Below are 11,828 nucleotides of genomic sequence, written 5' to 3'. Positions count from 1 at the left end.
TTCTCTGCAAAGTGTGTGCCACCGCCAACCATCCAGACGACCTTTGAAATATAACTGAATAACGAGATTTCATCCTAGCAATTCCCTTCTTGCTTCTTTTTGTAAATGTTGATTTTTGTGAGGACCATTTGTTGCGATTGAAACCTTTTTCCATGCATGTATGGTTGGTTGGGTTTACGAGCGGCATCAGGTCATTAAGGAAATATCCCTCCTCTGTGTAATCTTTAACTGTGCATCTACATCCGGGCATCCCATACCCCACTCATTTCGGGCGCGGGCTGCCCAATCACGGACCAGTCATCAAATTATAATCCAAACAGATGCCTCAAACTAACCTCAAACGTTTGCACTGACCGGTACCCCCCATATCCAGTCACGCATGACTGGCGATGGGGTCCCATGCGGAATCATTCGAAAATCCAACGATCCGACGAACGTCACCGCTATGTGAACGCCGCGTGGCGCCGCTCCGGCTGGTCACCCAGTGCCAGATCTGGCTATTTAAGTCAGTTGACGTCCTCATAGCCCATCCACCTCCTTCCTCTCTGTGCCGCCATTCGAGCTCGTCCGCCTCCTCTCCCTCGCTCTCCCACGCTCTCTGGCATCGCCATGGTCCGGCAAAAGATCACCACCTAAGTGATGCTCACACCGAAGCGCCGAAGGCAGATCGAGGAGGAGATCCATGCTAGAAGCGCGGTCCGCATCTTTGTCAGGCTGCCTCCAGACTCACCGGAGCCGCAAAGAAGGAGGAGGAGCATCCGGAGGAGGAGAAGGGAGAGCAGCTGCCGGAGTCAATGAAGGTGGCGGATCTGGAGGAGGACTACGTGGTTCTGTCGCGCTCCGGGGTTCAACATGGAAGATGCGGAGGCGGAGTTCACCACCACCCATGCTAAGGAGATTACGCAGCAGCAAGCCATCCTGGAGTTCATCCAAGATGAGGCCTATGTGGATACCAAACGACAGTTCCTCCGACAGAAGCAGGCGGATTCTGACGCGCTCTTCGCCGAATTCGAGGGGGCATAGAAGGGGAGGAGGAGTCCGGAGCGGAGCAGCTGGAGGAACCGGAGCTACAGTTACCGCTCATGTATCCGGAGTCGGGCACTGAGATAGTCGACATCTCCAACAATGAGTAGCTAGGTGATCTACATAGTATGTACGATTTTTCGTTCGCATGTTTTCATATGAATTTAAAAATCTACATAAGGCGTCCGGCTACAATTATGTTAATTTAAGACATGTCCGGTCATTCTCCGCGGACTCACCCACACATTCCTATAAACGTTTGAGGAATTGTCATACAGGGCTATAGATGCTTTAACCTTGAGCCCTCCATGTAGTACTACAAATCCGTGACGAGTAGAAGCTGTTCATAGACGAACATTACCACGGTCGCCGTCAAACTACCAAGGATGTCTAAACTATTCTGGAAACACAAGACATCCAGAGAAAAATGTTATGACAATCCAACTTCGCAAGTAAACTTGATTGCCAGAAATGGTTGTGAAAGATCAAATATATATCGAGGTATTATTCTATAGTTTTTCAAAAGTTTTTTGCACGAATCCCGAAGCATGTAATGGTACTTGACATAGATAGATTAGTAATTTTATAAATAGTCAAGGTGGCCTCGTGCAGTTGCCGCTGTAGTAGAAGTTGAGGTAGCTGGCCTACGTGGAAGTGGATCCGCTAACGTACATGAGGCAAGTTAGGGGCATAGTGCTCACATGCCTCCTGATGAATAATAAAATAATAATAATAACTCCAAAAAATAAACTGTTCTAAACATTGATGAATGTTTCAACTACGTCTAAATGCAAATTTTTGTGATAAAATGACATTCGTGGCATTTCATCATAAAATTTTGCATGCAGTGAACATCAATATATTTTATTATTATTATTATTATTATCTTCATCTCAAAATAAGTGTCTCGACTTTAGTATAAATTTATACTAAAGTTAGTATAAAGTTGGGACACTTATTTTGAAATCAAGAAAGTATTTTTTAAATTTTACTGTTCATAAGCAATGTTAGCTCGGAATCAAAAAAGCACTTTTCGATGCACAGTGTCCTGTGTCCTTGTGTATAATAGCAAAGGAAAATCAGAGATATGGCATTGTTTACTAATTATTGTAGATTACATATTAATATATATAAATCATTGTGTTAAAGCATTATTCATCGAATTACGGGGAAGGAAAATTAGTTTGTTGTAGGTACCCAGACTTCCTTTGCTGAGTCATAGTATCCTGTTTTCGTCCAATGTGTGCATGACACGTCAGCCGCTACCATCACGGTGCGATGATATCTTACATCAACTACACGGTCTAGAAGAGGGCTTCATGCGATGACTCGACCTGGCACTCCTCAGTCAGATAGTCGGTGATCACCTCGGTGCCATCACATACGTCGTGAAGTCATTGGCACCAGGTTGCCAACTCCTAGATGCTGACATGACGATGACCGCGACTCCGCACGTAGGATGACCCAATGGAGAACAAACTCTCTAGCTACACGAAGCGGTCGGGGGCAGGGATCGCGGCCACGTACGTTGGATGGATGCTCTGCTCCGCTCCACAGACAAGCTCTTGTCATACCAAGACCCCATCTTCTTAGGGCCAGTTCTTTTGTATCTTTTAGGAGCTTATTGTCAAAATAACCTAGAAGCTGAAAATAAGGTAGAAGCTCGAAAGGCAATTTCCTAAGAATGTTGGACCGCCCTTCATAGACCTTAGATTCCACTGACCAAAACACTTTCACGTGCCAGCACTAGGTTCATCATAGGGCATGACAAGCATGACATCATCCGCGTCTTCAGCAATGCCCAAGATGAGGATCTAGTGATGAGCTAGAACTCAAGGAGGGTGCAGTCCTTCCAGTGTTTGGAGGTCGCCTTTAAGTCTTCCTATACAATTTCTTCATCCAGTAGTTGGACTGGCACACATGTGGTAGCCTTCATGGGTCGCCCCACTTAGGCATCCAACGCTACGTGACTTATCGGCTAGTTTATAGCGTCTTTTCCTATTTTAATTTTTGATTTCATTCAATTTTCTCTTCTTCTTAGATTTTTCTATTTATTTTTTATTTTTATTTTAAACATTTTCAATAATTTTTAAAGTATACATTAATTTTATAATTTAATAACATTTAAAAATTGATCATAAAATATAGTACAAACATTCTATTTTTTTAAATCATTCATGAATTAAAAAAAGTTAGAATATAAAATTATTATGAATTTTTAAAAACATTAGTAATTTTATGATATTTCTGAATATTCAAACTATTAATGTATCTCAAATTAGTTCATGAATTTTAAAAATATACATAAATTTCAACAAGTAAAATTAGCAAAAGAACAAAAGGAAAATCCTGAATTAAAAACAAAAAATGAATAAGAGAAATAAGGAGTAAGCAAAGAAGTGAGCTTAGCTCAAATTTGGGATTTTATGCTTTCCAAAACAAAAAAAATTCCTATCCCACGTTCCTCTAAAAAATCAAAAGAAGAGTGAAAAAACCAAAATAAAAATTATACAAAATCATAAAAAACAAACTAATAAAAGCTAGAAGGATCAGTGGGACACGATTGGAGACATGGGTCGGTCCAGTGAGGTTTTCTTGGTGCGATTGGCAGCCAATCTGTCACAACGAACTACTGTTGCTGTCGATCTGCTACCTTTCATCGAAATGTAGGGCCGACACCAAGGCATGAACAACGACAACTTTGAGATCATAGAGTCCAATGGCCCATTTCATTTGGTGGAAATGAATGAAATCTGTGCTGAGCCTTCATTAGGTTGAATTCAAATCCAATTGCAAAAATCATTTTTGGCTACCACAAGGATTTCTGAATTGAAATGCTTTCCCAAAGCATGTTTGGCTGCCATTTTTGTCGAGAATTCAGAAATAGCTTGGCTTAAAAATGAGCTTCATAATACGCAAACATTAACTTTCCAAAAATTAACATTCATGCCAACAGGAAGCAAGTTGCTGCATCCAATATTTCATATAAGAAGCAACGCTATAAAACATCCACATATTCGATTTTAATTACAACAGCCGTATCCATCTCCATACAGCCAAAATAAAGACTCAAAGCTTCAAAGTTTTTACCAAATAAGGCTTGGGAGACAAAATACATGAACTTTTTCTTTTTATATATTTCCTTTTCCTTTTTCTTTTTTCTCAGAGGTGTGAACTTTTTTTAAGTTTGTGAACTTTTTTAATTCACAATTTTCTTTTCAGATTTTGTGAAAAAAAATCAAATTCGTCAGCTTTTTAAAATTGTTGAACTAATTTCAAGTTATGTAGAAAAAAATCATATTCTTGAACTTTTTCTAAATTCATGAAATTTTTCAAATTGTAAAACTTTTGAAAATTTGTCACTTCTTTCTTAAATTTATGAGCATTTCTTTTCAAATAGGGATGTCTTATTCTTCTTTTGCCTCAGGCCTCTAGTAGTATATTAGGACTGGCCCTAGGTACGACAGATGACAGGAGGGATTTTAAATAAGAGTACAAGCATGTCATGAAAATGGGTTTGGGTTTATATGGGTTATACATGCTAGCCGGTTTCATGGTCACGAGTTGCACTATCTGAACTACGCAATACAACATCATGTCATGTAGATTTTCAACTACTATTAGTTCTAAGCTAGGTCGCCAAGAGAGACAATCACCTTGCATTAGTCATGAGAAGGTCAAGAGAGAGCTCTAGCAATCAATACTTATTTCTGTGCATAGCGGCTCTATGCTTTTTCGGAATGCAATCCTAGGTATCCTTATGCTTTCTAATGATGAAACTCTTATCATTTATCCTTGTTGAATCCTTTTGACTACTACATTGAACAATTGTGCACTATTCTACCTCGACCTTCTTCACACATTTTCTCGATTTTTAGTTGGTGTACTTATCATGCAAGTTTCTCCCACTCGGCACACATGCGCAATCCTGAAAAACAATAATGGAAGTATAGAAGCAAGCTCACAACTTTTGAGATGTTCCAGATATCTAAGTTGGAACGGATTAATGGAGTTGAATTCTAGTTGGTGGTAAGGGTAGGTGTGACCATATGAAGACTCTGTAAGTTCCATGTTACTAAAGCACATGCACGCCACACACACATAGTTTTAGCCGAGGTGGCTTCTCCTTAATCTCTTCTATTGGAAGCACTATTGGTGGCTTGTCCTCTTGTTTTTCTAGCTCTTTAGTCATCCATAGTTGATACGTGCATGCTCACACAGACTACATATTCTCAGGTCCATAACCATGCCATACACCCCCTTCACATGATCTTTTCTTACATGTAAATTGACCTTGATATCTTCTTTTCACACAACTAAACAACGTCATGAAACCATTTATCATGTTTTCTCAAAATATATGAACTTCCCATCTCAACAGGATTTGGATATATGAAGGAAGAATGTTTCACATGTTCCTTCTTAAGTTTTTATTTTCTTATACTTTGCTACACTTAAGAGATAAAAGGAAACAAAAAAAATGTCCAAACACTACAAGTTAAGAGAGCTCTAAGCATTTGCACCCACTTTGTAGTAGAGCCGACATTTATATTTTCCTCGCAACAAAGGAGCCGACATTTATATACGAGCTTACGGGTCCTTCCAATGGTCATCATACATAAGTGATGTGACTTGACAAAATAGAAACAATTGGAATAACCTTTGAGTTTACAGACATTTTTGGTGAAATGATTAATTACCTATTGATTTTTATATAAAAGTAAAAAAAAATCGGTTATGCATAGCAGATGAATTTATACACGTGGTTTAGTAATCACATGAACTGTTTTGCTTGTTCTATCGTTTTGTAGTGTCTAAAGATCCAAGTAATTAGGTGTGATGCCGTTGTATCTGATCTCCTCTTGATAATTGGGCACTTTTGTACTTCCTAAGAAAACAAAAGTTGCCTCGTGAGAGATGTTTCTCAAGAAGAAATCCCCTAGCACTTGGCTATATTTTTTTTTGTAGAAGCTGCAACTTTTCTACATAAATAAGAAGTACCATTTCCGATTTTGCGTTGAAAAGCAATTCTGCATCTCAACTTGTAAAGTTGTCAGCAGTGGACAAGAAAGGCGTTGCATGTGGAATTCATATTTTATCTTTTGGGTGGGTGTGGAATTCATATTATGTTTTTAACAACAATACATATTCCTTGCCCGTTTAATTCATTGCTCATACGTATAATGTGGTCGTGGAATGGGGAAGTTGTGATTCCACATCATACAACTGCGCCTTCTATCGCCACAACATATTTTTACATCAAAGTTTGTGCAAATTTTTTGTATTTCAAACAAAGCAACTTTTGAATTACAAACATTGCAGATCAACATCACACATGTACTACCATGTGTAGATTTGTTTTTAGATTTTTTTGATGTAACAATAATATTTTAAAATGATGCAAGTTATTTAGAATTTGTAATTTGACAAATTTATATTCCTTAAAAAAATCATAACTTCTTATCCACATAGTGGCACTTGTGCATAGCCGACTTGCAAAGTTTCAAGGCCAAAAAAGAGAAATTTTATACAAAGATAACATGGATCTTGTTGTTGTTGCAAGATAACATGGATCTTGATGCAAACTAGGTGGCCTAGATAGAAGGTGTGGCCACATGGGAGTATGGGAAATCCACATGAACTGATGGAACACACACAAATTTGGGCCTGAAATAAAAAAGAATACACACAAAGTTGGGTCTGAAAGAAAGAATACACACAAAAAAGAAGAAGGATACACACAAAGTTGTCTGCAGTATGCAGGAAGGACCCCAGAGCAACGGAAAACCAGCAAAACAGACCGGCTTGGCTCAACACTGGTAGCAGCAGATCGCGCACCCGACGCGACCCAGACCGCCCGCCGACGCCGCTCGCACCCCCCGTCTCTCTCTCTCGGCGACCCTCCCTTCTCCGACGACCGGCTGCCACCCCCGTCCGCCCTCGCCGCCAGATCCGCGCGGCCACGCCCACCCTCACCCGCTCTTCCTCTCAGGCCTCGGCAGATCTACGCGGGCGGCGGCCGTCCCTAGCCATGGTGAGTTCCTCGTCCTCCCCTTCCCGTAGATCCCCTGGCCCACGCCAGAGGTCGTGGGATCTCGTTTGTCGTACGGATCCGGATCTCGGAGGATAGGAGGGAATACCCACCAGTTTTGCTATCGATTTGGAGTTAGCGAGCCCGGTACACCCAGTTTGGCGGAATTTCTCGTGCCAGTGGATTTGCCCAACGGCGTCATGGGTCCGAGAGTGTTATGGTCCCATTTCAAGGAGGGGGAATTGGAGCCATCGTCATCGATTTCGACACCATCCTTTCCTGCTTCTGTACGATATATGAATGAATTGGGCAGCCATTGCCTGCTGAATCCTTGACTAGGCCAAACCCCCCTCTTGAACGCCGCGGTTGTTCTGTTCTAGTTTGGAGAAGTTTGTAGTCTGTAGAGCGTAGGCTGAATCTCCTTTTAAATGCCACGTTTTCCAGTTCCACATTGATTGCTGCTGGTGATCATATTTAAGGCGTGTTTCCATGTCTCCAGCTTATATTGTTCGAGCCTAGAAGAAACATGTAGAAAATAAACTTCTTGATAAACTATTTCCTGTGTCATCGTTTCAGAACGCTACACATTCTAGGATTTCAACGAATTTACTGATAGGATGAATTCTTCAGTGATACAACCATGAACGGTCCTGTTATGTAGTTGTACCTGTCCTGTTAATTATTGTATATGTTCTGCTGGAAATCATAGAAGTGTTGTTTTCCAGAAAAAGTGATGCAGAATAAGTATAGTGATAGTTTGTCAAGCTGAAGTGCACTTTTAAGATTTATTTAATGAATTACACATTATATTTCAATACATATAGCAGTGTTTTTGTGTTGCATTGTTTGAAAAATCATATCTCTGTCTGTGTCTGAGCAACATAGGCACCAGGTCTTGTTTGGGGTTCAGTGTCACTTAATTTTCCTTTTCTTCTCTGCATCTTTACAGATTAATTTCGTGCTCCTAATCAGCCGCCAGGGCAAGGTGAGGCTCACCAAGTGGTACTCGCCTTACACCCAGAAGGAGAGGACTAAGGTCAGCATCTTATACTGCTTTTCCGTCGACAGCTTTTATGTCTGTTTGTCTGTGTGCTAATTAAACAACTTGCAAGTTGATGCAAACTATGTGTGTTTGTGCTAGTGTTTGCTTATTATAGTGAGTAGATGGTGACAGTTGCTTCTTGTAAGGATAAACTTCAGCTGTTCTACTGTCCGTATGATCTGTTCCAGGCTCCGTCTTAAGCTAGCATTTCTGTTGCTGTGCAGTGTTGATGATTTATGATTCTAGCCCTTTACAATTTAATGCATGTTTTTTGTATTTTCCTGGCCTCTTGGGTGCCTATTCAATGTATTTGTTTTCTATGAAAAATGGCCAAGTATTGTAGGTGCTCATACAACAAGAACGATTTCACATTTAATCCTCTTAAATTGCTACTGCCAACTGCATGATTTTTGTTGGCTAGGAGGATTGTACTGGTTAGCTAATGTTTCCACACCGTGCTCATTTGGAAAGGTCATCCGTGAGCTTAGTGGGCTCATTCTTACTCGAGGTCCAAAACTCTGCAACTTTGTCGAGTGGAGAGGTTACAAGGTTGTGTACAGAAGGTATGTTTTAGTAATAAGGAGCGCCATTCAGTCTATTCTGTTTGCAAGATATGCTCGTTAGCCAGTTATATATCTGCTTATAATTATGTACAGGTATGCCAGCCTCTATTTCTGCATGTGTATCGATGCTGATGACAATGAGCTCGAAGTCCTTGAAATTATCCATCATTTTGTTGAGATACTCGACCGCTATTTCGGCAGTGTGAGTGTTTCCCTGTGATTTCTGTTATGGATTAGCATTATTTCTTGAGTATACCATTGTTTTTCTTTTTTGCGGGTGAAATGTACTATTGTTTTGACTGTCTTTTGCATAATTTCTTTAGGTATGCGAGCTGGATTTGATATTCAATTTCCACAAGGTATTCTCTTTCAAATATGATGGAATGTTGACACTGAAGATCTAGGACTGGAGTTATATGCAATTTCTTCCCCAAGTTATGTCATTTTTATGCGAATGGACTCATTTTCATGAGTACCAATGGTGAAATTTGCAGGCCTACTATGTACTGGATGAGATTCTCATTTCTGGCGAGCTTCAGGAATCTAGCAAGAAGAATGTTGCAAGACTTATTGCTGCACAGGTATCTACATTTCCATGGCTAGTTAAGAGTGTATGACTTTGGCCATTAAAATCTCTCTGTTCATTCATGTCTTAACCACACCTCACATTTTCTCCTATGGTTCATTAGAGTTCATTTATGTGCTTAAGTATTAGGATTTACAACATCGTCTTCTAAATTCTATTTTGTTACCCGCCCTAATTACTTTGAGCTTCCAATATAGTCTATATAAAAATAAGAACACATGTACAAAAGAAATTGCAAAACCTGTGTTGGACTGCTCTTGAGAAGTCCATAGTTTTCACTTAACAGTTTGCTTCCCTACTTGCACAGGATTCGTTGGTGGAGGCTGCTAAAGAGGAAGCTGGCTCCATCAGTAACATCATTGCCCAGGCTACGAAGTAAAAGCCTGCTTCTGATGATGCCCCTCCGCTCTTTGCTTTATGTTCATGTTGGTAAATTTGATGTAATAGCTCCGTTGATGTATCCATTTTCCCAAAGAAACACGACTTCCTGGATTCGGACCTGTTCAGAATGAGTGTCATGTAACTACATTGTGTGTGTGTTCCTTTGCAACTGAATTTGGGACCCTTCAAGATAAAATTATCATGGAGATTGTTCGCCAGTAATCTGTTTAGTGGATATATTAAGAAATATTTGTAAATTCATGATCATAATTCAGCAGCTCATTCTTTGTGTTTAATCACAGTGGTTATTGTGGGCGTGCTCATTTTGTCCTTCAGAAACAAATAATATAAATGGGTTCGCCCTAGTACAACTCTTAACATCTTAGCTGTCCAAGGCAGTTCCCTCTGGTTGATCTTTGGCTTTCTATGAGCGAGAACTGTGAACTACTTCAAATGCTTGTTTGAATCATGGAGTAACAAGGGAACTTGATTCATGAGAACGGGCGCAAAAAGATACCGAGTTGAGAGTTTCGCTCCACTTTTGCATACCATTCGCATGACACTCGTTTCATTCAAAGATGATGCATAGTTCTAGGATTCTAGAAATGATGTCATGCATCCGGTTGTGTAGGCGAAGGAAATAAGTCTGGTTTACGAGTAAGGAAGGTCGAAGAGGATTGAAGCATCCAGTCGGAATGTCTTGGGTACCCAGACTTAGTGAAAGCTTAACCATTTGGGAGTTTGATGCATAGTCGATGTCGTTTCATGCATGATGGAAGCTATAAAACTATATACTAGATTGATGGAATACGACTAATATGCTTAATGATCCACTTTATTCTTCTTCTAACATAAAGGCTCATGACATGAACATGAGAGAAGGGCCATATTAGAACGTGATCATGGTCCAGCTGTAAAGGTGCTCTGTGTATTTAATCATCGGATCACACATAAATTAGAAGATGGGTCCATCTTGTCAACAAAAGTGATCATGTATGGCTTGAAAATTATATGAGAGAATAACTGGATTTATGATTCATATGGCATACTGCTACCACTTCATGATTTGGAAACCCTTGGAGCCTTGTCTTTACATCTTCGACTACCGCCCATGAACGCGACTTATGATCCCTGCCCTTCCGCCCTTTGGTTTATGTTTATGTTGGTAAATTTGACGTAATAGCTCCTTTGTTGTATCCATTTTCCCAAAGAAATGCGACTTTCCAGATTCCAACCCGTTCAAAATGAGTGATATGTAACTACAATGTACGTGCTCCTTTGCAACTGAATTGGGATCTTCCAAAGGTGACTGTTATGGAGATTGTTCACATGTGGTGTTAGTAGTGGTTTATTTAATGTGAATCCATGACATAATTTGGGAGTGCATTCTCTTGTGGTTAAGCACAATGGTTGTTGGGGCCGTGTTCAGGTTGCCCTTCTGAAATAAATAAAATAAAAAGGTTGCCCGTAGTACAACTCTAACATCTTATCTGTCTTTGCCTATATATTATGCTGGTCTTGCTTTCTTCCCTTCTTACTTGCTAGGATTTACAATATCCACAAGCTTTAGTCCAGCCAGTTTCCTCTTCCTTGTTGGTCCCAGGCTTTCTAGGAGTGAGAACTGTCAGCTACTTTATTTCAAACAAGATAACTTGTTTGGGGATGGAAGGTACCAGGATTCAAGAGAACATGGATGATATGCCACATGGTTGATATTTTGGCCAGTCACCTGCTTAGAATTTACATGGCACTTATCACTAGGAACATCTAGTTATCTTAGGTAAATATAATGCACAATTTGAGGAATGAAGCTATGCATCAAGTTGTGTAAAAGAAGGAAATACGTCTAGTTTACGAGTAAGGAGTGATGGAGAAGAGTGCGACATCCAATTGGAAAGTCTTGAGTATGCATACATGGTGAAAACCTAGCTTTTTGGAAGTGCGATACATGTTTGATATTTTGCTTACTTGCGTGATGCTCGCTAAACAAACTCTTACACTATATTGATGAGATATGACTGTCATGCTTAGTGATTCACTTTATTATTAGAGATTATTCTTGTGACATGAAAAGGAGAGAAGGGCCATATTTGACCGTGATCCTAGTACACATAACTGTAAAGGTGCTCCATATTGTCGACAAAACTAATCAGTATGGCATGAACTTTGTATGAGAAAATTAACGAGATTATTCTTCATGTT

General features: G+C 39.9%; 1 protein-coding gene across 1 annotated transcript; it reads left to right on the top strand.

Annotated features, from left to right (window-relative positions):
- The first annotated feature begins 6,748 nt into the window (after window positions 1–6,748).
- LOC123452549 (AP-1 complex subunit sigma-1) lies at window positions 6,749–9,922 on the top strand. The gene is made up of 7 exons (XM_045129213.1): window positions 6,749–7,057; window positions 8,004–8,090; window positions 8,568–8,659; window positions 8,753–8,861; window positions 8,983–9,018; window positions 9,154–9,240; window positions 9,553–9,922. Exons 1-7 carry the CDS (start codon window positions 7,055–7,057, stop codon window positions 9,622–9,624), a joined length of 486 nt encoding a protein of 161 aa, XP_044985148.1. The 5' UTR covers window positions 6,749–7,054; the 3' UTR covers window positions 9,625–9,922.
- The last annotated feature ends 1,906 nt before the right edge of the window (window positions 9,923–11,828 follow it).

The sequence above is a fragment of the Hordeum vulgare genome, chromosome 5H (assembly GCF_904849725.1).
Source record: "Hordeum vulgare subsp. vulgare chromosome 5H, MorexV3_pseudomolecules_assembly, whole genome shotgun sequence".
Classification (NCBI taxonomy): Eukaryota; Viridiplantae; Streptophyta; class Magnoliopsida; order Poales; family Poaceae; genus Hordeum; species Hordeum vulgare.
This window is presented reverse-complemented; position numbering and strand designations above follow the sequence as displayed.